This window comes from Erithacus rubecula, assembly GCF_903797595.1.
Source record: "Erithacus rubecula genome assembly, chromosome: 11".
Lineage (NCBI taxonomy): Eukaryota > Metazoa > Chordata > Aves > Passeriformes > Muscicapidae > Erithacus > Erithacus rubecula.
The window spans coordinates 9373926-9398754 of NC_136663.1; the positions used below are offsets into that span (position 1 = coordinate 9373926).

Sequence of the window (24829 nt, forward strand, 5' to 3'; positions counted from 1 at the left end):
CCACGCCTGTCTCCCTGGAGAGAAGCTCTCAGCACTCTGGCAGGTTGCGAGGTGCCAGAAAACGCAAAGCCCATTGTTGGTGTCACTTTTCTCCTCGGCTGCCTGTTCCCAGCCCGCCCTGCAGCCACTGCAGTGCCTGTGGGGCACCCGGGGCTGGCACTCGGTGAGCTGGGGGCGAGGGCTGGGCTGGGAATGGGATTTCCCGGCAAAGCTATTGACGGGAGGCGGGGAGAGTCTGGATTTACCAGTGATCTGTTAAAGGGCAGCAATATTTTTTAATGTGCCCCAGGGCTGTCTAGGCTCAGATCCTACAGATGGTGGTTTAATGCTCAGGGGACCATGCCTTTATTTTGCTTTTTCTCTCTCCTCTCCTTCACTCCCATGATGTCTCTGGATGCCTTAGCAGACCTGTGAGTGAGCCAGATCCACTGCCCTCCTCTCTGCCATCAATGCAGAGGAGCCTGCTGCTGTTTTTCAGTTCTGTGCCATAGGAAAAGAGGGATCAATAACCCAGCTCCCAGCCCTGGATACAGGCACATGGGAGGAAACAGTCCCCCTTATTTTAAGCTCTCTCCAGAGTGTAGATTCTCACAGTCTCTGATGCAGAGATGTCCGGCAGAGCTTTGTCCCTGCCTCAGCTCACTGCAGGTTCTCTGCTGTCAGGATGTGCTCTCTCAGTCCAACAACTAGTGGGAATGGGCTGATTTTTCACACCTTTTAAATCAAAATCACATACCTCATATATTTTTCCCCGTGTCAATTGAACTCAGACTTAATTGCTATTCTCAGCAAACAGGTTGCTGCCCTCTGCTCCTGCCACTGCCCCCATCTTCAATGATGTGCTAAGGCTATAAATAATTAAAGGCAGGATCTCCACTGTTACCCTTTTTTTGTGATTTGTATTCAGGGGCTGCTCAGGGTCTGTCTCAGCCCAAGAAGCTGCAGAGGCCAAGGCTGAGCAGCCATCAGAGTGAGGGATGGTGTGAGGATTCTCCTGGGAGTGCATGGCAGACATCAGCGACCAGCCTTGACTATGTTCCTCTTGGGATAAAAGCCACAGGGCACAAGCTCAGTATATAAAAAAATTTTATTTTGTTCTCAGGAGGAAGACTGAGACTACCATCCTTACCTGATATCAGATATTTTACAGAATGTAATATATATAAAAAAAGATATACACATACATTAAAAAATACCTTGTAGTTACATGACATAGCCGAGAGTACAGTTCATAGTGTATCTGCAAATTCAATCTTCATTAGGCCTTCTGCTCCTCAACATTTCTACAAATGGCTTCTTGGATGATAGCAAAATGTCAGAGTGGCTCAGCCACTGTTGGCTTCTTCCCTTCATGGAAAAACCAAAGGAGGAGGAGGAGAAAGAGAGGCCTGAAGGAGGCTAGAGCACAGCAGGCAATTTTTGCTTACAGCTTTGGGAGGACTTTGCTGGCAAGTGAAGGAGAAGGTGTCCCTGCTGAAGGAAGGACAGCTCACCTGACCTGGTTCCTTGTTGGGACTTGTCTGCATGGGCCATGGAGGGAAGCTTGGGAGATATGAATACTTCTGATGTGTTAGGTGGGTTTGAGCCAGTCTGGGATGACTTCAATACCTGCAATAGGCCACCAGAGCCATGAACAAACACTAAACACCACTGGTAACCTTTACATCAGCTAACTCAGTGGCCTCAAAAGCAGTTAAAATGGACTAGATTCTTGCAAGAATGAATAAACAGTCATGCAGGACTAACCAGGCCCCTGAGAAAGAGACAAAAGCCAAACAAGGGTGTTTTATATTAAATGATTCTGCTGAAAGTAAGTATTGCTTAGATGCAGTCAATGGGAAGCTGTCTTGTAATGAAAAACTTTCCTTGGGGAATCTGCTGTGGCTGAAAAGCACAGAGCTAATCTTGGGGTGGGACTGGAGAAGGCTGGAGGTCAGGGTCAGTCCAAACCCTGTTCCATGTTCTCGTGTCCTCTGTGAGTCACTCATCCCACATGGTGGGACACAGGTGTCCTGTTTGGGCTGGTGCTCTCTTGGTGGCCATGGCTGAAGTTTGGGGCTAAATGTGGATGCATCCTCGCCTCTTTTTGGCCAGGTGGATGTCACCTGAGATGCCACCAGGAAAGGGATGTTTCTTTGTATATAGAAATAATGGCAAACTCCCAGGACTCTCTCACTACTCCTAGCACAGAAAGGGGGTTCATCACCATGGGGATCCTGTGAGACCCAGGCCTGCCCACATGGGCTTCCTGCATGGTCCATGGGCTCTGAAACTCTGTAGTTGCATCTTCTGATGGAGAGATCTGGCTGCAGAGTCCTGGGAGTGGGGACAATTCCCTGTGCACGGCACAAAGCTCTGGTGTCAGGCAAACCCTGCCTCAATTGCTGTGCCTTTTTCCTGGCTTGGAGGGAAGTTCCCTGGAGTGTGGGTGAGGCTTGCAGATGGGCAGCACATGCAGAGGACACCAGCTGAGATCTTGTCCTTCGCCCCCTCCCTCCAGCTCCCTAGCAAGCATTTCCTAAGAAATGCAGGCGAAGGGATGCGGGACCCAGGGAAACAAATGACCTGGCAGAGGCTTGGCGTGCGTGGAGTATCGTGGCTATTGCTTGCGAAAGACCCGAGTCTGGAGCACATTAAACAATAACAAGAAGAAAGGGAGCTGCGGTGGCAGCAGGCTGCTTAGTCACTCATCTCTCCAGCTCTGGCTCCAGAAATGTCCATCTCTCTGAGGAGCCTGTTTTCTGCTCCACCCAGTCCACATAGTTAGAGACCTTGGTGTACACGCCATACACCTGCTTGCTGCCACACTCCTCCGGGCCACCCCATGAGACCAGCCCTTGGGCCACCCACCTCCGTGTTCCCGGGTCCTGGATGACAAAGGCCCCCCCGCTGTCTCCCAAACAAGTGTCCTTCCCCCCCTCATAGTAGCCGGCGCAGAACATGTTCTCGGTCACGCTGTAGTTGCCTGAGCGCGACTCGTAGCTGGTCTTGCACTCGGCGTGCAGCACCACGGGCAGTTTGACATACTGCAGGATGTCAGACAGGGTCCTCATGCCTGAGCTGATGATCTCATCCACTGTGATGTTGGGGTTGGAGATGCCCCAGCCAGCCACCAGCCCCAGCGTGTTGGGGTGAGGCCCTTCCAGCTCGTGCTCAAACTGGGGCAGGCACACAGGCATGACGTACTTGCCCATGGTCACCTTCTCCTTCAGCTTGACCAGAGCGATGTCATGGTTGTAGTTCTGGATGTCAAACTCCTCATGGAGGATGATCCTCTCCACTGTCCTGTTGACAGCCTCCATCTTGTTCCTCACGTCGTGAAGGGCCAGATAGACGGTGACGTGCTCCTTGGAGACGGGGATGATGGTCTTGTCCCGCCGCTGGGACCGCAGCACGTGGGCGGCCGTCAGCACCCAGGACTCGGAGAGCAGGGCCCCGCTGCCGAACCATTTGTCGTTGGGCACGCGGGACATGTCCTCCACCACGATCAGGGCCTGCCAGGGGAAGAAGCCGGGCTCCGCGTTCCGCCCGCCGATGATGCGCTTGATGATGCCGGGCAGAGGGCGAGCCGGCCGGCCGCACACTGGGGACAGAAGGAACAGCACAGTTACCTCCAGATTATTTATCTCGGGAGCAAATGGAAAGGGGTATCCCTGTAGGTTATGCCACGTGGCTGGTTATCTTCAAACCAAACACTCTTTTGTCCTTTTTGTTTTTGTTTTTGTTTCCATTTTCAGTTTCTGGAGTGATTTGGCTAGATCCACACCACTTCAGAAGCAGAAAGGCCAAATGAGTAATCTTATAGCCTCACTGTGACCTGTGAGCTCACCCAGCCCTTCCCAGACCTTTCAGGCACTTGCCTGGCTCCTGCTCAGTGTGCCAAGAGACCCGGGGGAATGATGGTGGGAGGACTGGAGCTTGACATCAACTAACTCGGTCTCACCCCTCACTCTGAGACCTGTCACGAGTTCTGTGTTCTCACAGCCATGGCATTTGCCCTCCTGGAGCTGCTGTGGCTGGAGAAGGCTTGGCCATGGGATGTTGCCTAGCACCACAGGCTTTACTCCTGCGTCTCATCAGCCACAATTCTGCCAGCCAAACCAGAACCTCTCTGCTTAGCTCTTCAACAGACCCAGAATTAATGCCTGAAGAGCCCTGACATAGTGCCTGCTTTGCTTCCAGGAGCTTTATCTAGGCACAGTGTTAGGAAGATGAGGGAATCAAGATGCTGAAGAGATTGGACAGGGTGGGGAGGGACAATTGTGTCTCCAGGTTACTTAAGCCCTAGGACATAGCTGTTGATGGTGGGTGTGATTCCTGCCTGTGGCAGCACTGTGGAGAGGCATTCTCAGGTGGCTTGGGGATGCTGATGTCACTGGGAGGTTGTGGGAGCCTGTTTGGGCTTGTCCTGCATCTGGAAGAGTCCTGAATCACAGCAACTCGGTTGCTGGTCTCATCCCTGTCAGTCTGCAAAAAAACAACCCAGATCCTCCATGGAAAGGGCTGGGACTCTGCCTCAGTGCCACCTGTGCTGTGAGGGGAGGATGCAAAGCCTAACCAACAGAGGTTCTGACCCCTCAGGGTGGTGGGATCAGAGTGAGAATCAGTCTTGGAACCAGGGCAGGAGCACTGGAAGCTGCTAATGTGGATTTGTTGAGGCTGGGGTCTGTCTCTAGGCAAAATGTAACTCTAGGACGGAGGGAACATGGTAAATATGTCTTTCTATCTGCTCTGCACCCCTCTCTTTCCCAGTACTGAAAGGAATAGAAAACATGCTCAGGAAAAGAAATCCTGTGTCCCAGCCCAGCTGCTCTGCTGCACCAAAGCTGACGGCTGTCCCAGGGAGATGCTTTTAGAGGAAGTACACCCAGCCAAATATTTATTCTATTAAATTACATATCAAAAATGCTGACCAGGCTGCAAATGCTCCCACTAATGGCAGAGGCAAGCATGGAGCAGCCTGGAAGAGAGGTTGCTGCTGATGGGGAGGTGCGTGAGACACGGGAAGATCTGAAGAGCAGCTGGCCAGCTGCTGCCTGCAGATGCCGATCTCAGGAGAGCGTCACCCTCTCTCTGGGATTTTCCATTTTCCTGAAGTCTCTCTGACTCCTGTCACTAATCACAAGGCCTGGAAATGGCCCATGAAAGCAGCTAAGGCCCCAAAGCTGTCCCCGTATGCTCCCAGCTCAAATTAGTTCAGGCTGAAACATCAAGCAGAGATGCAGAGAGCAGCTGCCACAACAAGAGCAGCCACAGCCCTGGTCTTGGAGTTTTGTGGGATGCAGGGAATCTTAGGAGTCCTTTCTCTAGCCTTGCAGTGTCTCAGTATGGCTGGAGAGCAGATACCCTCTGTGGGACTGGACCAGGTTCTGAACCCAGAGTGGTTGCAGCTGCAGCTGCAACTGGATCCCTCCACTTCTCTGGAGAGCAATCCCTGCACATCCCACTACAATCCACACCCAAGCTGCCTCCAGGCCCCTGACGTGCCAGCCAGCCTGGCCCCACACTTGGCTATGGCCAGAAACTGTCCCAGAGACTTTTGTTTCATCCTGAGCAAGTGCCTTGCCTGGAAAATTGCTGGCTGCAAACATTTTTGCCACTGCTCAAAGACTTGAGATTTTTCCTTCCCTGTAAAGTAGTTTGTTTTTTGGTTTTGTTTTTTTTTTTTTTTTCGGAAGGCTTGAAGACGTGATAATTGCTACTGGATGTGTACACGCTGCCAACAGGAGCTGACATCTCCAGGGATGCTGGGGCTGAATATGGCCAGTGGGCTGCTGGTTTCCTTGTGTGCTGGAGTGGGGATCTTGGGGAGCCCTAACAGATGGGATTGCTGTGACCCCAATGCCACCACTGCACCCTGACCCTCTGGGCTGCTGGCATAGCAGGCAGCCTCTGTCCCCACCACCCTCCTGGCCATGCATTGTGGCACTTGGGTATGTATGGCTGGCACTGTCACCAGGAGCAGGATTTCTGTGTGGCTGCATCCCCTCCCTGCTCAGCACCCCTCGCCGTGGGCAGCAGCCACCCCAGCAGCAGTACCTGGTCGGCAGGATGGCAGCCTGGTGCCCAGCTCCTCACTCCTCCACTGCCCCAATGCATCGCACGTGTAGGTGGCTGGAAGAGAGCAAAGTGTTAGCTGGGCTCTGCTCCTGGCACGATGGATTGCCCTTTCCAGTGAGGAGACCTTGCCCAGGAGTCAGAGCCTTTTGAACCCTTTTTAGAGCAGGAAGTGACCCCCCCTTTCAATGCCCTATGTGCTCCATTGCTGGGGGGCCATGGTGTCCCTGCCCCCATGCAGGGACATGTCTCCATCCTCTGTTTCATGGCCTTGAGCTGTCTGGAGGGCTGTGCTGTAGCCTCAGCCTCTGCTGGCAGCTGCCTCCTCATAAAAGTGCTGCCAATGCCCATTCTGCTAATTCATATGTGATGCTGGGACCATATGTAGGGAGATAAAAGCAGGGAGACAAGAATGTGAGGAATTCTTTTGGCTTTGCTTGCTGAGGGAGGAGAAGGGAGAAGGGCCGGGCTCTGTATTTACCCTTTCTACTGTCCAAAACTTGGTCTGAAGGGTACAGAGAACTGTGGTGCTTCATAAACTGCCTTGTGGTTTATCTGTGGTTGTGGACCATGGGGGATAGCAGGAAAAACTCAGTCTGCTATGATCCCACTGCTCTCTGTTCAGCTTTGTCTGTGCTGAACATTGGGGTGCTGGGATGAGGAGCCTTGCAGAGCCCTTCCAGAGGCTGCTGGACCTGGTGCTCTCTCCAGTAACAGCTCCTTTCCCAGAGACACAGGAAATTTCATAGTCTGCAGGGAGCAGATGGCAGGGTAAGAAGTCAGGGTGCAGAACACCCGCACTTCTCTGCCGAGCCTATGAAACAATCAGGCAAAGCAGCCAGTGGGGCCAACTCCATCCTACCTTGCTATGGAGCAGGATTTGTCCAGTCTGACAGCCCAGGCAGGGAGGACACAGAGTTTGGTATGTGTAGGCTACACCCATAGGTAGTGTTGTAGGCCACAACAGCCTGCTGGTTGCAGAACACCCTGGAGCTGCCGTCCCGAGCTCCCCCCACTTGCACCCCACGTGCCCACCCTCACTGTGCCGTGGGGACGTGGCCTGGCCCCACTGCTCACCGGTGCTGTTGGGGGCCATGTGGTAGTAGGGGTGCTGGCAGTGGTACTGGATGGCTGCTTGGTAGGTGGTCAGGTTGTTGCTGGTGGAGAAGGTGACAAAGCCATGCTCCAGCTCCGGCGGCGCTTTGCAGTCAGCAACTGAAAGCCAACACAGAAGGCGGGTTGAACCCTGTGCTGTATCCTGGGGTGTTCAGCCAGCCAGCAGGCAGGGAGTGCTGGGTTTTGGCATGGGATGGAGGTCTTGTGGGGCAGAGCAAGGGCTTGTATAATGCTGTATCCCTTTTCTCTATGGCACTTCAGGAGGCTCTGTCCTGGCAGGGCAGCCTGGCTCTGTGAAACCCTCCCATGCACATGAGTGGCACCATAGAACACCAGCAGCATGTCTCATCCACAGGCTGTGTGACCAACACCCCTCTCACTGGTGGAGACCCCAAGCCCAGGAGCCCCTCCATGTAGTGCAAGATCTCTCTGCTACACCAGTGAGAGGGGAAGGAGCCTGTTCTGGCAGGTGAGGTCTGTTGTGAGATGGTGCCAGAGTGTGTCTTTGCACTGTGGGAGTGCACAGGGACAGGCAGGCAGTGATTCACCAGCTGTGCATAATGGGTGCTCCTCTATGCACAAGGCTTTGCTGAGAACACATCCCTATCCTTCCTGCTCTGGTCTCGCTCACCAAACAGTGCTGATGAGCATTTACAGATCAGATGGAAAAACCCTTGGTCCTGGCTGTCTTGTGACAGCAGGAGACGAAGGACATTGAGAGTGTGGCTTGGTGGGTCTGCAGGCAGGGGTGAGGCCAGTACATGTGGGTGAGACCAAACTTGCTCCATCCCCCAAGACATCAGCAGAGTTGGCTCTGCTTCACCAGTCCCCAGTGTTGACTCAGAGTATGATGGAGGGAAAAGAATGTTGGGGTACATTGCCCTTTCCCATGTCTTGTCCATGGTTCCCTTTCTCCCCATGATCTCTCAGAGTGCTCTGTCCAGCCTCTCCCTGCAGCTTGTCCCCCATATTAGGTTTGTGCCAAACACTCCAGGGAGGACCCCAGGCTGTGGGAGAGATCATCTGCCAAATCCAGGAGTCACCTCTTTGGAGCTGAGCCTCTCTACCACATGGGCAGGTCACAGCACATTTGGGTGATGCTCTGCAGCCTTCCCAACCTATCCTGGGTGACCTGTCCCAGTAGAGGCCAGGGTCTGATCCAGCCAAGAAATGTGGTTCTGTGGAGCTGAGTTCTGCTATGTTTAGGATGAGGGGTTGAGTAGGGAAATGGTGACTTTGCAGTAAACAGGTCCTGTGGATCAGCAGCAATGTGAGGTCTGTTGGTTCCCATGTGCTCCAGAATGTGAAGGGAATGAGGACAGCAGTCCTAACTGATCCAGGCTAACAAAGAAATAATTCACTAGATATGGTAGCTGGAATCAGAGATATGTACCACTGCTCAGGATTGCCTAATTCCTTGGGTGAAAAAAGCCTGGTTTATGGCAAAATACTGCAGTTCACCATTCACCAGGGTCCCCTCCACTGTCTGTAGATACAGCAAGTGATGGGATGAGTGTGTAGCTGCAGGCAGGTTGGGTGGAGACTCTGGATACCTGTTTCCTTGCAGGAAAGAGGGAATGAATATCAGGGGACCATCCTGGCCTGCATCCCTGCTCTGGGTTTTTTATGGCTGCAGGGCAGCATTCACTGGCCCGCACAGCCCACCTCATCCCTGTGTGTCCCTCAGACCTGGGCAGGCCTGATATTTGGAGAATGAGTTCTTGTAGAGAGGCATTACTGCACCAGTGTCCCAGGTCCTGTTGAAAGGGTGAGAGCAGGCCATTTGTTTTGTGAGCCTTTCTAGAGCTTTCCCTCAGGAAAGGAGCCATTTAGCACCTCTGTCTTTGTAGGACCAGAAGAGGACTGATGTCCCCAACACACACCTCTTCCTCCTTCTCTCTCAGCCTCTGGTCTACATCCCAGCATCAGCCTAGTGGAGCCTCCTCCTCCCAGGGAGTACAGGGGCTTTGTTTGCCCCAGGAGTTCCTGGGAATGTGAATGGGGCCAGATACCAGGCTCTGACCTCCTTCAGCTGCAGTCAGCCTGAGGGGCAGTTGTCCTCACCTCTGCCAGGCCAGCCGTGGGGACCAAAGGGGAAGTGGAGGAATATCCATCCCCTGTCTCAGTGCCAGGGCTCGGTGCTTGCAGGAAAGGGCTGGTGATGCCAACCCATCCTCCAGGCCTCCTTATCAGGAGGTTCTGAAAGGCACCAGGACTCTTGGAGAGAGGAGAGGAAGGAGTGTTTCTTATTTGTGATTCTGGGCCACCGAGGAAGGACAGTGGGAGACTAAGTCCAACCCACCAACCAACCAACCAACCAACCAACCAACCAACCAACCAGGTGGCCGTGCCACAATCCTCGCACGGCTGCCTTGGAGGGGGAGCCAAGGCAGCCCAGGAGTCGAGTGGAGAGGGAGGGATGCAGAAATGCTGGGAGCTGGCAGCAGCACGTGGTCCCCAGGCAGCAGTGCTGGGGCCAGGTGAGCCCCCTTCCCCATGTGGGGCAGTGGGAAAAGGGAGCTCAACGCCAACTTCCTTCACCCTTCTGGAGACGGAGTTAAGAAAGCACCAGGCGCGGGGTTAAGAGTGCCATGCCGGTTAGACAAGCCAAGAGATGGATTTGGCAGCCAGGCCAGTGCAAAGGGAACCTGCCCTGGTGCTGGACAGATCAGAGGGGCATGGAGACAGGCTGCCCCTCAGGGCTGCCCCGGCGCCAGCCTCACGCTGCCACTTGCTCCGAGCCGGCTCTTCCCTCTGTCTGGTTGTCGGCTCTATCTGCAGCTGCACCGAAAGCACAGGGGAAGGAGGAGAGCAGAGAGAGAAAGCCCAATTAGTAGATGAGCAGAGAGAGACATGCAGGAAACCCAGCCCCCAAACCACCAGCAATCGTTAATGAGCTCCCAGGGAGCCGTGCCAGGGATGTGGATGCCAGAGGAGCCACGGCCCTGCTGGGGACCCCCTCACTCTGCTCAGCCACGGCAACCTGGGGCAGTGGCTGGGAGAAGCTGTCACAGGTTTCTGTTTATCCTCTCCGGGCTGTGGAGCTGGATTTTATCCACTTTGCTGAGAAGTTTTCTGTTTTCTGCATTGTTTGTACCCTGCCTCTCACAGACATCCCAGGGAGGTGGGAGTCTTTGCAGTCTGGAGGCCTAAATTGCCCATTTAGGGGCTTCTTGGCTTTCCAAAAAGGTCTTAGAAATTGAGTGTAGTGAGTCATATTACACAGGAAGGGATCAGTTCCAGTGCAGCTGGAACAAACCAGGTGATCATTTCAATTTTGTTCTAATTTTTAGATGATGCAAATTTTCTCTGTTAACTGTTCAAGCTGGATAAAATCAATGGGAATCTGTGGCAGTGAGAGTAGGATGGGGAGTTCCTCAGTAGGACAGAGACATCACTGACCCCACAGTTCTTAAGGAACCCTTCCAGTTATTAATTTGTTCAGCAAGTCTGAGAGCCTTCCAATTTCCATTTGGCCTTGAGAAAACATGAATTAGAACTTCAGAAATACTCTTTCTTTCAAGGTAAGATGCACAATATTATTAAAAGAAAAAGAGTCTGCCCAGATGAAGAGAACCTGGATCCCAACACCCCTAGAAAGCATCCCCTCCTGCCTCTCCTGGAAGGACCTGGGACAAACCCTGACCATGTTTGCTGCTTTTCTCACTTCTGGGCCAGCCTTACAGCACTGAGCAGCAGTGAGAGCCTCCCTGAGCTCTGAGAGGTTTGGGGGAAAGGGAAAAGGTGTGATCAGGTACATCTCCCAAGCCTGAGCTGAGAGAAGAGCAGGGTTAGATGAAAGAAAATATTATTCAAATTATCACCTGTCCTTTCATATGGCATTTCTTTTCTTCTCTTCTTTTCTCCCATTTTAAGATTTGCAAATATTTGGGCATTTTTCTCTCCTCTCTTACTTACCTGAGCAATGCCCAGTTTAGGCTAGTGCCTGGTACCTCTTTAATGCCCTGCATTTTAATAGCCTCCATTTGAAGGAAATTTGAACCAGGACCTAGATTATCCCACATTGTGCCAGGCTTACTGGACAGAGCCAGTTCTTAAGAGCCAGGCTTGCTCTTTCTTTGACAGGAAGACAGCAAAGTGGCTCACAAATTGAGTTATATGAGTAATCTAAATAAATGCACCAATCTGCTGCTTGTGGCGTTTGGCCTGAGCCCTGTTTTGTTATCCAAGAAGAAGCCAAAAGAGCTTTGCAGGGTTACGTAGCCTCTCTGGCTGGGTTTGTGTCTCTGAGTGAGGAACTCCACTCTGGCAGGGCAGCTCCTGTTAGCATGAAATGATTTTAGCAGGAAAAAGGACATTGGCAGGGGAGGGAAGGGTGTCCTTACTTTTGCAGATAGGGATCTTGTTACTCCACGTGCCATCCTTCAGACACTCGATCTGGAAGGAGTCACTTTCCACATTATCCTGTGCAGAAGGTACCAACAAAAAAAACCCACAACAAAACAAAAAACAAGTTATCAATATTCAAGGCAAAGAAATAAATCTCGAATTTCTTGGTGATTTAGTCAAGTTATATGCAGCATCCCCTGGAAGAGGGCTTTTTTAGCTAAAAATTGCAATAAAATCATAGTGAAAAACTTGAGGAGTTTTCTTGCTGCCAGCAACTCAGTGACATGTTGAAAGCCAAATAACTGGAGTCACTTACTCCTGTTGTAAATGATGAGATGGGTAAGGAGGCAGCTCTGCATGAAGGATGGGACTGGGAGGAGATCAGAGAAATACTCAAGTCCATGTCGGAAGTCAAAGTGGGCTACTGACTTGGAGGGAAGACAGCCACCCTATGAGTCAGCCACACTCTCTGTGGTTCTCAGCTGTTTCCCAGAGAGACCCTGCCAAAATCTTGCCCCCTTGACTCACTGAATCTGTCCCCAGGTCCCCGAGGATCTCCCAGTCAGTGGAGACTGGCTTCTGCAGGGCTGCTGAGCCAATGCTCACTGAGGTGAGGGCAGGCAGAGCTCTGGCAGCTGCCTTGGAGCTTTTGCTGACTTTTTCTCTGGCAGAAGTGCCAGCCTGACATTCTATGAGTTTGCTGGCTCTGAAGGGATGCTGAGAGGGTGGCTCAGGGAAGTGCTACCTCCTCTTTTCCTCTGCCTCTTTGGAAAGGAAAGGTGCTGGCTCTCAGAGGAGGCATTTTCCTTGTCCCTGGGAAGGGGGTGAGGATGGTGTGTGATTGTGTTCACTCTCCCAGAGATGCACTGGCTTTGAGAGGAAGTATCCTCTTCTTCCTACCCATATTCCCAGCTCCATGCTGTCAGTCCATACCTTCAGCACTTTGTATCCAGTGTTGCAGCTGATCACAACCTGGTCTTTGAAAGTATACTTGGCTTGAGAAGGCTCAATTTTCCCATTGATTGGTGGTTGCAGCAGTGGGCACGGGTTTCCTTTGAATAAAAGGCAAATGAAGCTAAACAGAGGAATAAATGGAGCAAATGTAAACTCCCAGCTCTCCCACCCAGCCCATGTAGCAGAATTTGAGCATCTCTGCCCTGCTTTTACTCTTAGTCTACACTGGCATGACTCAGCCAGGCTTTTAGAAGGCATGGAAGCTCCATGTATTTCCTTTGGTCTGTAATTCTCTGGCTTTGAGCATTACAAATCTGGGAGCTAATAACAGTAGCTCATGCAATTATCCTGCCCAAAATTGCTCTGCTTTGCAATATGGTCTTGTTTCAGAGCCCACTTGTAGGGAAAAAAAGAACCCTTTGGAGGGAGTGGTCCATGTTGTTTTATGCCCCTCCTCTTGTGATTTCTGGAACAGATCTTTTCTGGAGACAGGATCATGGACTACCAAACTCAGGGTGTTCACCTGCAGGCTTTATGAAGCCCTTCCCATTCCCAAGCCCAACAAACAGAGGAAAGCAGCAGGAGTTACCAATTGCAGTGTATGACAACTTCCAGCCCCTGTTCTCTCCAGAGTTGTCACTGTGGAAGCGGATCTGCACACTGTTGGTTTGGGTTTCAATGCGTCCTGGGGACTTTTCTCCACAGAAAGGTCCAAACTCCTTTTGGCCTGCTTTTATCTGCCAAGGCAAGATGAGTGGGTGATTTGAGGGGGTTTTTGATCCCTGAGGCCAATGGATGGGGCTGGAGTGGGGCTTAAGCACCATGTGTTGGGGAGATGTGAAGAGAAAGAGGGTCACTGTTGGCTAGAAGGGTCACAAGCAGATGTGATAAGAGACATGGGGTCAAGAGAGCACAGGGCTCCAGCTGATTCCATCTTCCTTGTTTAATCTGGGGTGGTTTGGATCCCATCACCAGAGCACTGGCGACACAAAAGGTGAGTACAAGAGGAAGAGTGTGGAGAGCCCAGCTCACCTTGATGTGGTCATATGGACAGGTCACCTCGGGGTGGTCTTCCACATCAAAGCTGTCCTCGAAGTTGAGGGTGATGAAGAAACCCTCCTCCAGCTCAATCCGGTACAGGCAGTCCGAGCTCTTGGGGTAGGGGCTGGGGAAGTCGGCGCTGGTGATCACCCCACTCCTCTGGGTGTAGAGGTTGTCACTGCACTCCACTGAAACACAGCCGTGGCTCCATCAGGGCCCTGACAGTCATGTCCCAACCCTGACCATACTCAGGAATCCTCCCAGTGGAGTGGGGTCTGTTGGGTGGGTCCATGGATTCCAAATATGGGTACGTGGATCCCAAATATGTGCTGTGCAAGGAAAATCTCACACATCCAACTTCCAAATATGCCCATGGCACAGAAGCCCTGGGCTGAGAGCTAGTCCCAGCTAACCTACAGGATGCAGATTCAGAGCAGTGACTAAACCTTTTAATTTCTCTGACTTGAGGAAGTGTATAGAGCTTAACTGAGGAGCACAGCCCCTGGAGAAGGAGTCCCAGACAACTGGTTTGTAGGGGAAGAGGCACCTCATCCTTTCTTGTAGCAGAAAGGGCCCTTTAAACTGTGCTTGGTAGGTGTGGTGCCTACTCAGGGACCCTGTGTGTGCCCATCCCTGTGTCTGGGCTGTGCCTGTGGTACCTTTGCAGGTCCTGTTGTCAGTGTGGAGGATGTAGCCGAACCTGCAGGAGCAGTAGTACCCGCCAATGTAGTTGTGGCAGTAGTGGTCACAAGCCAGCTCCTCATCACTCTTCTCCAGGCACTCATCCACATCTAGAATGGAGTTAACAAGGAAGGGAGGTCACCCTGCAGTTCTCCATGTCACTCCTTGTGGGAACAACAAGGGAGAAATCCGTTGTGGGAGAAATCCATTATCTCACGTGGATAAATGAGCACCCAGTGAGTCCCACATGGCCCAAGGGCCGCACATGAGTTCTTCTCTTGCCAGGGAGCTCAAGGCTGACCTGGGATGTGGTCCCTGCAAATCTGGTTGCCTATCTCAGCAAGTTGGCCCTGCAGGCTCAAATGCTGCTTACCCACAGCGGTGTAATGGGCATCGAAGCCAGTGAAGCGTTCCTCGTTGGAGAAGTCAGACCTGAAGGTGAGCCCCATGTAGGGCCCTGGGGACAGGATCACTTGCTGTCCTGGAGCCTGCTCTGTGTCTGTTGTCTCCCTGCCACAGAAGGTTGCCAGTTCCTGGTCCTCAGTTTCAATCTGTCAGTAGAAAGAAGGGGTGAGCCTGGAGAGCCTGCTGTGTGCTCCTTGGGGAGGTCAGGCTGGGATTGGAATCATCCTCTGGATGCTCTGCCTGTGCTTGCCCAGGCTGTCTCCTGCCAGGACTCCCCAGTGTCTCCATGGGGCACAGGGACTCAGGTCTGCCTGCTCTGCCTGGAGGCACCTCTGAGGCAGATGCCAAGAGCAGGTGGCATCCAGGATGCAGGGAGGAGGTGGGGGGTATAAGGGAGGATGCGGGGTGGGAGCCCATTTGGGAGGTGGGATGAGGACATGGGCTGGCAGTGTAGAAGAAGGGGTGTGAAAATCAGCCCTGGACTATGTCATTCCCACTCAGAGCTGGTGGTACCTGAGATGCTTTCCCTCACCTCTTCTCATGGCTCAAACACTGATCCAGACAGCAAGCCTCTGTGTGAGGGCCCTAGAGGAGTCCCTGCCTGTTGGATTTTGCATCAGCTCAAAGCAGCAGCTGTAATTTCAGTCCCTTGGGTGCCTTGGACAAGCTTGGTCCTGTCCCTCCCATCCAGGCTCTGTCTGGCTCCAGAGCTGTGGTTGCAGGCACTGCTGGGAGTCTGACCATGCACCCAGGGGGCTGAGGAAGAGGAGTGATGAGCCAGGGTGACCTGTTCTCATATCAGCACATTCATTAGTCTCTGTCTGCATCCCTTTAAAACTCACCCTTATCTGTGCCTTAAAGCACTGTAATCCCTGCAGAAAACCATTCAGTTTTCCCTCTCATTTCCTTTTTCCCTGCCATTTTCTCCAGCACTGATCCACCTCCTTCTCCTACACATCCCATCCCCAAGTCTCAACCACAGCCTCTCCCAGGCAGTTCCCAGCACCCTGCCTGCTTTTCCCCCCGGGGATTTGAATATGAATAAGCCTCGGCAGAGGAATGTGATGAACACCACCAGCCAGCCCGCCACCGCTGGAGCCCAGCCACCGCTATTGAGGCAGTCATGAAGTCTGCAGCCCCCCAGCACATGCCTGGGGAAAACAGTCATCTGCTCGGGGGCCCATGGGGTCCTGGAGGTGTTGGAATGCTGTCCATGGCTTGCTTGGCCTCAGCAAGATGAGACCCTCCTCTGACTCCATCCCTGTCACCCAGAGACCCTCAGGATGTGCCTGCTGGGGAGGGTCTGGGGCTGAAAGGGAAATTTCCCAGAGCTGAACAAACAGGCGGAAACTCGTTCACACCAGGGAAAGCCAACATGGAAATGGCAACTCAGCATGCCTTGACATTGCCTCCAGATATTTTCCATCCTCTCATACAAGCTGAAGCTGGCCAGAAAAGAGAGACACTTTCCGATGATAAATTTCGGGAATTTCGAGAAAAAACACGCACCCTGCTTTGGGGACAAAAACCCAATTGAATTTATTTTTTTTTTTTTGTAACAGCATTCTGGGGCAAAAAAAGAAAACAAGTAATTTGGGCTCCATCTGGTTTCAATCCCTTTGAAATATACTGTGGTGCTTTAGAATTGCTTTTAAATCTGAAAGATTGTTTTGAAATGAAGTAGTGTTTCAGACTGAAAAACGGGAGTGCCATCACCAGAAGCAAAGAAAAAAGGAATATCAGCCCTGATGCGCAGACTTGGCTGTGCCAGCACGTGGGATGCAGCCTCTTGCATAGAAAATGCTTTTTCTTAAGAAATCTGTGGGAAGGAGGAATTTCCATCCAGCTGCTCTGTGTGGGGCTGGTGGCTGTCACCTTTGCCAGCACTCATGAGCTGCTGTGTGGGCTCCCATTCCTTGCCTTCGGCCCCAGAGAATGCAGGACCTGCAGGGCAGAATTCCCAAAACGCGGGAAAATCTTCCCAGTGCTTGATGTCTCAGGATGCTCCAGCCATGGGGCCAGCCCCAACATTGCCTCCAGCATCCCTGGACACAGCCCTGGAGCAGCAGGATGGGCCCCAGGAGAGCTGTGCTCTCCTCACTGGGGGTATCCACAGCCCCTTATCTCAGACGGGTCCCATGCCCCGAGCCACAGGGAGCAGAGGCAGCCCTTCAGCAGTAAACTAAACAGAGAGGTCATCATCCCTGGTTAATATTTGCTGCTTCTGCTGGGGACTGTATACTTTTTTGTAGATCATTTACATCCAGCGAGCAGGCTGGTAATTAAATCCTGGTTGTTTGTTTGGAGTTTCTCCCTCTCGGGTCATGATGTCGACATTTTCACTAGAGAAGATGTGTCCCTGAGGGAAATATCAATTGCCACAGAGAAATTCCCTATAAAAATACGCTGAAAGAATCCTCCTTTGAAAAATAAAATATAGCGACACCCTTGTGCCTTAAATTTACCCTTGCCAATGCCTCCTGCTGTGTTCCCTGTTTCTTCCTGCATCCTCAGTCCCTCATTAAGACTTCTGTCCTTCTGGATGGAGGCAGACTGGATTCCCTCTCTGGCTGTGGCTCTATCCCTCTGTGTTTTGGCTGGTGCTGTGACTAAGGGGTGTCCCAAGTTGTGGGGCCCCTCTCTGCCCCAAATTGATTTCCCCCTTGGGAAAAGGAGCTGGAATGTCCTGGCTGGCATGAAAAAAAGGCTGCCCCAGTGTGTGGGCTGTTGGGGATACTGGGGAGCACTGGTGCTCTGGAGGTGCCTCCTGCACCCATGGGGGGTTAATGAAATGCCAGAAACACCGAGGGGAATTTGGCCCTGCAGCTCGGGCAGTTTGGTGTCTGCTCTGGAGAGGAGCAGGCAGTCGGCAATACGGAAACACAGCCGCCACCAGCCCCCCCTCTCCAGCCTGCAGGAATGCACTAATTGGACTGATGAAGGCCAAACATACCACTTGTAATATATATAAATGGCTCATTAGGCAGAGAAATCGCAGTGCTGGGCTGAAGACACTGGGAACATGACATGGGGAGGAGATGCTTGGAGCCAGGGCAGGGCACAAAGCAGCCCTGCTGAGCAGCAAGAAGGCAACACCCAGAGCAATGGGGCTTTTTCTCCACAATGCTGCTGCTACTGTCTGCTGGGAATGAACAGGGACAGCCCCTGCAAAAGCCTCGAGTCACCTGGAGATCTCCTCCCCAGGATGCATCAAGGGCCCTTGCACGTGCAAATATGAAATTGTCTGAATTTCCATGGGGACATAGGTGGCAGCCCTGCTGTGGATGACAAAGGGGGATGGATGGTTTCCTGTACTGTGGATTTGGCTTGGTGTCTGTCCTGTCCCACATGGTAGCTGCACCCACATGATCTATTTCTGGGCAAGGCTTGTTCCCTGGAGGGGCTGGGGGTGAAAAGAGACCCAGGCAGGATGCTGGGGTCCTGCAAGAGCTGATGGCTTGCTGCCATGCCTGGTCTTCCTCCTCCTCCTGTACTGGGGAATGGCCAGTGCCACCAGACACCTCTGCAGAGAGCTATCAGGATGGTAAAGACAATTGGAAAAGCCCTGGGCTCTCCCTTCCCCCAGCTGCCTCCTGCAGTCCAAAGTGCTCCTTTTGTGACCCCACACTCCCAGGGAATGAATGACTCCCTCCCTGTCTGGGGCTGGCTGGCAGGGCCAAAAGAGGATGTTCTCCCCCTGAACCCCCTGGTTCATGCCAAGCCTTGGTTTGTGCTTTTTCTCCCTGATTTGAATAGAGGAAGTTGTATATGGGTCCTGATGACCCTTCTAGTAGCACCAGGCTGGGCATGCACTGCACTGAATGAAAAACCAATCTTGTTCCCTGGTCCTGCATGTCCCCCACCAGTGCCTCATCAATCACTGATGAGGTGTCCCCCATCTTCATTCCAATCAAGGAGCTGGCTGTAGCTGGCTGCCAAGCTCTTAGGGGCTGATTTCATTCCAAGACTTGACTGAGCAATGTGCAAAGCCTCATGGACAGGTCCCCAGGCTCAGATCTCTATAAAAAGCTTGGGGATTTACTCATGATGGCCTCTTAGAAGCCAGCATTTCATTGCCCATCTCCTTGCCACAGTGCTCCTCACTGACACTGTTCAAGTTACTTAACCTGATTTCCTGGTCAGGGCTGTGGCTTTTTGGGTCCCCTGGGCCAGTGCTGCAGAATTGCAAACCATGTTGAAACCCTCTGCAAATGAAGAAACCCCAAATTGTTTCCCTGTGGATGGTGATGAGCTGGGCAGAGCCTGCTGAGCAGCACAGCAAGGGGAAGGAGCAGGAAGAAACTGCTCCATCCCTGTCCACATGCACCTGGCAGCAGCAATCCAAAACCTGAGGAAAGGCTGTATCCAATGCACTGAGGCTCAGAGTTTGTTCCCAGCACCTGACTGCAGTTTTCTACCTGCATGTGGGGCTTCTCCAGGTGGGTATTTTGGAGATGGCTGTTCCTCCCATTCCTCCTGGCTCCCTTCTTTACTGAAGTGCAACTCTCCTCTCTGCCGTCCTCATTTGCAGAAACAAGCCTCCCATGCTGTGAGCATTTCCTTAGGAGCCGTGTTCTTTTTATATATATACAACACACGCACGCGTGCATGTGCATACATATAAATAAACAGCTATTGTTTTAATTAGCCATTGTTTCAGAGCTCTGGAAACTGTTCCCTTCTGCAGACCACCCCGAAGGCAGAGGTCTGTGTGTGTTTACAGCCCAGATCACCCTGAACTTGCCACTTGTGATGAGCTTCTACACTGCTTCAGAGCTTGGGTGTGTGGGCAGCCAAGAGTGTGGGAAACAAAGGCCAGGGCACAGGGGCTTTTTGCCTGTCCTGAGTCCCCACCTGCTCAGCCCCTTTTCAGCCTCCTTCTTATGGCAGTCAAGATGATGGAGACCCTGAACAAACAAGAAGGTGTTTCTTCACACATACAGAGGCATATAATCATATATTTAATGTGTCCAACTCTCTGGTGTGTGGTGCTGCAGAGATTAAAGTTACCTATGAGCTCAGAAAGCAATGGTACAAGTTCATAGATGGGGAATCCATTGAGCACCATGGAACACAGAGATCTGCCTGTGTTTCTGAGCTTCCTTACTGGCACCAGCAGAATATTCCAGAGAAGCACCTGCATGTGACAGCTCTATAGTTATATTCTACAGCCATGCACCTCTGTCAAAGAGGGGTGATGCTGTTTTTACACCTTGCTCTGGTGCAGACAGAGCTGGACACACAAACCCAAGGAGGAAGACAGCCACAGAGTCATTCACTGCTCTCCTTAATGTTTTCTAAGCCAGTGGTTTAGTAGCATCAAGGCTGCACCCTTACCCTGCAGAGTAACCTCTGGATCTCCCTTAATCCATCCATTTTCATCACTTTTCAAATGTAATTCTGTGGTGGAGGCGCCGCCAGCTGAGTTACAGCCCCAAGCAAATTTATACAGCTGAGATCTAAATCCCTGTGAAAAATACCTCCTTCTTATGGAAATCCAGCGGCAGGGAAAGCTGTGGTGCCAAGTTGGCACCATGGCCAAGTAACAGGGAGCCTTATGAAAAGGAAAAAAGAGGAGGGGGTGAAGGGTGGGAGGAGGGGTAAAACTCGGAATGGGGAAAGTTTCCAAGAAATCTGCTCCTTGAGCTTATTGGGGTTTTAAAGCAATATATCTCTATATATGTCCCTGGGCCCTTGTGCTTGGAGAAGATCCAGGAGAAGCAGAAAGAGCTAATCAAACCTCAATGAGAGCTGTTAGTAGCAGAGTGAGTGCCAGCACAAAGGGAAAATTAAAGCAGTGAGTAACAGATCCTAGAGGAAAAAATACACAAATGTTTGCTTTGTTTTCTTAGGACAAGAATAAAACAATAATTTCAATTATCCGGCTGCTAGCAACAGGGCCAAGTTCCAGACCTGGGAGCAAGCTCCACTTGCCTCTGTGTGAAAGGGCTGGGTGGAGCTTGTCCTGAGTGATGATGTAAGGTATGTTCAGCCACACAACCTAGAAAGCACCTGCTTGCTATTGCTGGTCTACCTGAAGAACCACACTTGAACATTTTCAAAGATATGGAGAGCTGCCCTTGTCCTGGATGTGAAGGAGAGCCCTGCTTGGAGAAGTCTGTGGTGTAAAGGCAAGGTTGCTCTGAGGCACTGCAGTGCATGGCCACCACAATTCTGGGTGGTGAAGAAGACTGAAATACTTGGAGGTTTTGGCCATGGCAGCTCCCTGGAAACCCCCATAGCAGTCTCAAGCTCAGGTCAAACCTTTCCCTTTTGCTTCCCATGGGGCTGGACAGGGTGTCCCAAGAGCCTGCAAGGTGTGGCCAGGGATCCAGGCTGGCTGCAAGAGGCACCCACAGCCAAAGCCTGACAAAGCCCAGCTCAGGGGCTCTCCTTGCTGGCATCAGAGTGGCACAAACTGTGTTTAGCCACAGGTGCTTTATCAGCCCATAGGTGTGAAAATCCCATTGTGTGCAGTAAGAATTAGGTGCTTGAATAGTTTCAGAAATTTGTTCCTCTCTGGGTAAGCTCTGACTCTGGTGTCCTGCTCACTGCTGATCCAATGGATGCTGCCAGCTTACCTGTGTGCTCCCCATGGTTCACTGGGCTGACAGCTCCTGAACCCAACAAAAAGGGGAAAGTTGTCTTGTTCCCAGCTTTTCCAGCATTACCCTTTCTCAGCTGGCCAAACAGCTCTGCTGCCCTGACATGCCACAGCTCACCTTCACATAGTCGTATTCACAGAGGTAGGATGACTCCAAGTCAAAATGCATGAAGTACAGCTTGATTTTAAATCCATCAGGCACAGAGATGTTCCACGTCATTTCCGAGTCGCTGGGGTAGGAGTCGGGGAAGTTGGGAGACTGGATCTCCCCGAACATGTCTGTCAGCTCCACAGCATCTGCCACACAGAGCAGCAAGGCACAGAGGGGCCAGGCCAGGGGGGACCTGCAACACATGTGGGAGGAGATGAAATGAAACTCTGGCACTGACAATACCTGGGGAAGGTTCATCTCTCTTCCCAAGTGGATTGTGCAGTGCCATGGCACCATGAGCAACCCCTGGGATGTGGAGGTGGGATGTGATGTGGCTCCCATGAGGGGAAAGCCCCTTTGAAGGTGGGTGCCACAGGTGCCACAAGTGATGCAAAGGCACTTCCACAGCTCCCAGCCAGCTTGAAGTGCCATCAGAAGCTGGGTTTTTCCCATGTTTCTGGGAGCAGCAGCCATTGGCAACACACCCGTTAACTAATGGAGCTCTGGTGGGCAAATCTTCATTTAATGGAAAAATAAACATAAGCATGCTTAATAAAATAATTATGCTTTCTAAATCGATTTAGTGAAAGCATCATGGCAATAACTGCTAAGTATCATTATTATTTATTATTATTATTATTATTATTATTATTATTATTATTATTATTATTATTGCTGTGCCTCATCCTGCCAAATTGGGATCATTAGCTCTCAATAAACAGCACACATCTTTGCAGCTGGGCAAAGATGGATCCAGGCCTTTGCTTTGCAACCCTGCCTGTTACACTCTATCTTCTTTCTTCTTATATCTTCTCTTCTCTTCTTATATCTTCTCTTCTTATATCTTCTCTTCTCTTCTTATATCTTCTCTTCTCTTCTCTTCTCTTCTCTTCTCTTCTCTTCTCTTCTCTTCTCGTCTCGTCTCGTCTCGTCTCTTCTCTTCTCTTCTCTTTCTCTTCTCCTCTTTCTTCTTTTCTCTTTTCCACCCAAAATGGAGAAGCATGCAGAGGCTGAGATCCATTAAGATGTTTTGTCATCAAACCCATCTTTAAAAAAATCTCAGTCTGAAAACTTTGTCCTAACTTGTTACCAACTTGTTTATCCCAAAGGAGAACAGAGAGAACAGGTAAATCTGTGGTGGTCCAGCTGACTTCACACCAGCCTCGAGCTTCATTTGACACGAAAGGGAGCAAAAACTCTGCAAGGAGAGAACACCACCCGTGCTGGAGGTGTGAACACAAAGCCTGTTCCACTGCATTGGACCCAGAAAGAGGAGCAGACTTCAGGTTCTTTACACATAGTGGAGCATACAAAGGAAAATAGACATGCAGGAAATAAGAGACATTAGAGACAAAAATTTCTAAAATAGGCACTAAGGCCTGGCAAAGACTTGTAGGTATGTACAATAGACATTGGAACTACTCACACATATATGTACACCTGGTTTCAAAATCAGGGCTTGATTTAGGTATGCTGGTGAGGAAATTGGAGCTGCATTAGTGGATTATTTTTAACCTGTCTGTGTTCTTTCAAAATCAGGACAGTAAATTTCTGGGGTTCATTTGTGTAGTGCCATCACTTTTCTCAGCTCTTCATTACAAAGAAAAGTAAATGGGAGCTGAGAAATTTGGATTGGTTTTTCTTTCAAGCAGAGTGAGGTTGAACATGCCCTTTTTTGACAGCTTTTCTGAAACCACAAAAATGTGTGAAGGGAAAAACTGTTACTCCTCTGGTCAGAGTACATGCATGGGGCTGGATGCTGAGCTGGTGTAAATGGGCATCACCCCCTCCATTTCAACAGGCTGTTCTCTTGTGTGGCTCTGCTTCCCCCAAATCAGGGGAGACAAAACAGCATCAAACTTCTTCCCCACGACAGGAAAGTCTTAACCTCGTGTGAAAGTGATAAATGACCGTGGTGTGCAAACCTGAAGCCCGTGCAGCAGGTCCCACCTCGCTCGTACCGTTCTGACCGCGGCAGAGCGGTGCCTGCATCAAGATGTCCCGGTGGCTTTGCCGGGATGCCGGCGGTGCCCAGGCCGGGATATCCCGGTGGCTTTGCCGGGATGCCGGCGGTGCCCAGGCCGGTATGTCCCCGTGCTTTGCCGGGATGCCGGCGGTGCCCAGCCAGGATGTCCTGGTGGCTTTGCCGGGATGCCGGCGGTGCCCAGGCCGGTATGTCCCCGTGCTTTGCCGGGATGCCGGCGGTGTCCAGCCAGGATGTCCTGGTGGCTTTGCCGGGATGCCGGCGTGCAAGCTGGGCTGCGGCGCGGAGCATTGCCTTGTTCGCTCGGGGACAGGGGAACCGGAGCCGCGATCATCACCAAGAAACTTCCCTGAGCAGCACGGCCCCCGTGCCCGGCCGTGCCCTGACACCACGGGGAGCCCGGCTCAGCCCAGAGCGGAGGCACTCACCTCATTTTCCTGCTGGGACACTTTCCCGGCGGATTCGGTGCGGAGGATTGACGGCTCGCTTGCTGGGGACGGCTTCGCCTCTTTCCCAGCGCTCCGCCGGCCGCCTTATCTCTGTCCGGAGATTTGCGAGCGTGTGTTCGCCTATGTGTGTGTGCTGTGTCTGGAGCTGTCTGGCATTTTCCATGCAGGTCACGCCTTGCCGTGCCTGCAGCCGCTCCGCACATCCAGGCAGGCAGACCTGCCCGCACCCGAGCCCTCCTCCCGCCCGCCTCTCCCTCCTCTCCGCCGCGGGGCTGCCCTGCGCTCCAGCATTCAGCGCAGTTTTTGTCTTCCCTAATCTCCAGAGTTTTGTGTGTGTGTGTGTGCCCATGCACATTGTGTTTTTTCTCTCTCTCTCTCTCTTTTTTTTTCCCTTCTCCCTCACAGCCTGCTTTGCCAGATGGCTAAAATTTGCCTCTCAATAGGGTCTGAGGCTCCAGCAAAAACAGAAGGCAAGAATGTGCGAAAAAAAAAAGCCAACAACCCTGTGCGGGGATAAATAGCTTTAGTGGTGGTGCTGCCGCTGGGATCGGCGCTCGGGAATTGCTTTCAGCATCTCTGCTTAGTGCCGAGAAGCGTTTGGGATGGGGATCTGTCTTCCAAGAAACTTTGGAGTTGTGACAGTCTGAATAAAATCAAGCCCTAATTTGCATCCTCCTGTAGAACTGAGGAATTGCCACATTCAGTATTTTGTCCCAGGGCAAAAGAGCGGCTTTAGAAGTGGACTCTGCTCAGGATTGAAAACTTTAAAGTTTCAGGTTTTGAGCCTGACTCCCTGCTGTTCAGGAAACAGGTAAAAACATGAACACTCCCTGCTAAGGCGCGGGAGATTGATTTCCCCTCCCTGTGCCAGGCACAAGCCAACCCAAACTCCCCTGTCTGCATAGCTCAGTGAGAAGAAGATCTATCTGGGCTGCAAATAAGGGAATAGCACGTAGGACGTCAAAGGATGCAAGCGACTCCCTCATTTAGAAATCTCCTTGGACACATGAGGAGCAAAACTTTAATAGCTGTTTACC

At 51.7% G+C, this 24829-nt stretch overlaps 1 protein-coding gene across 1 annotated transcript; it reads right to left on the reverse strand.

Annotated features, from left to right (window-relative positions):
- Positions 1-1126: 1126 nt before the first annotated feature.
- On the reverse strand, positions 1127-23948 carry LOC306806446 (mannan-binding lectin serine protease 1-like; the record flags this gene model as incomplete). Its single annotated transcript, XM_079315237.1, is given in 12 exon segments — positions 1127-3583; positions 6040-6114; positions 7135-7272; positions 11520-11598; positions 12457-12575; positions 13067-13214; positions 13510-13706; positions 14178-14309; positions 14573-14750; positions 21327-21552; positions 23772-23923; positions 23925-23948. Coding segments are annotated over 12 exon segments (2364 nt in total). The 3' UTR covers positions 1127-2687.
- Between the last annotated feature and the right edge of the window lie 881 nt (positions 23949-24829).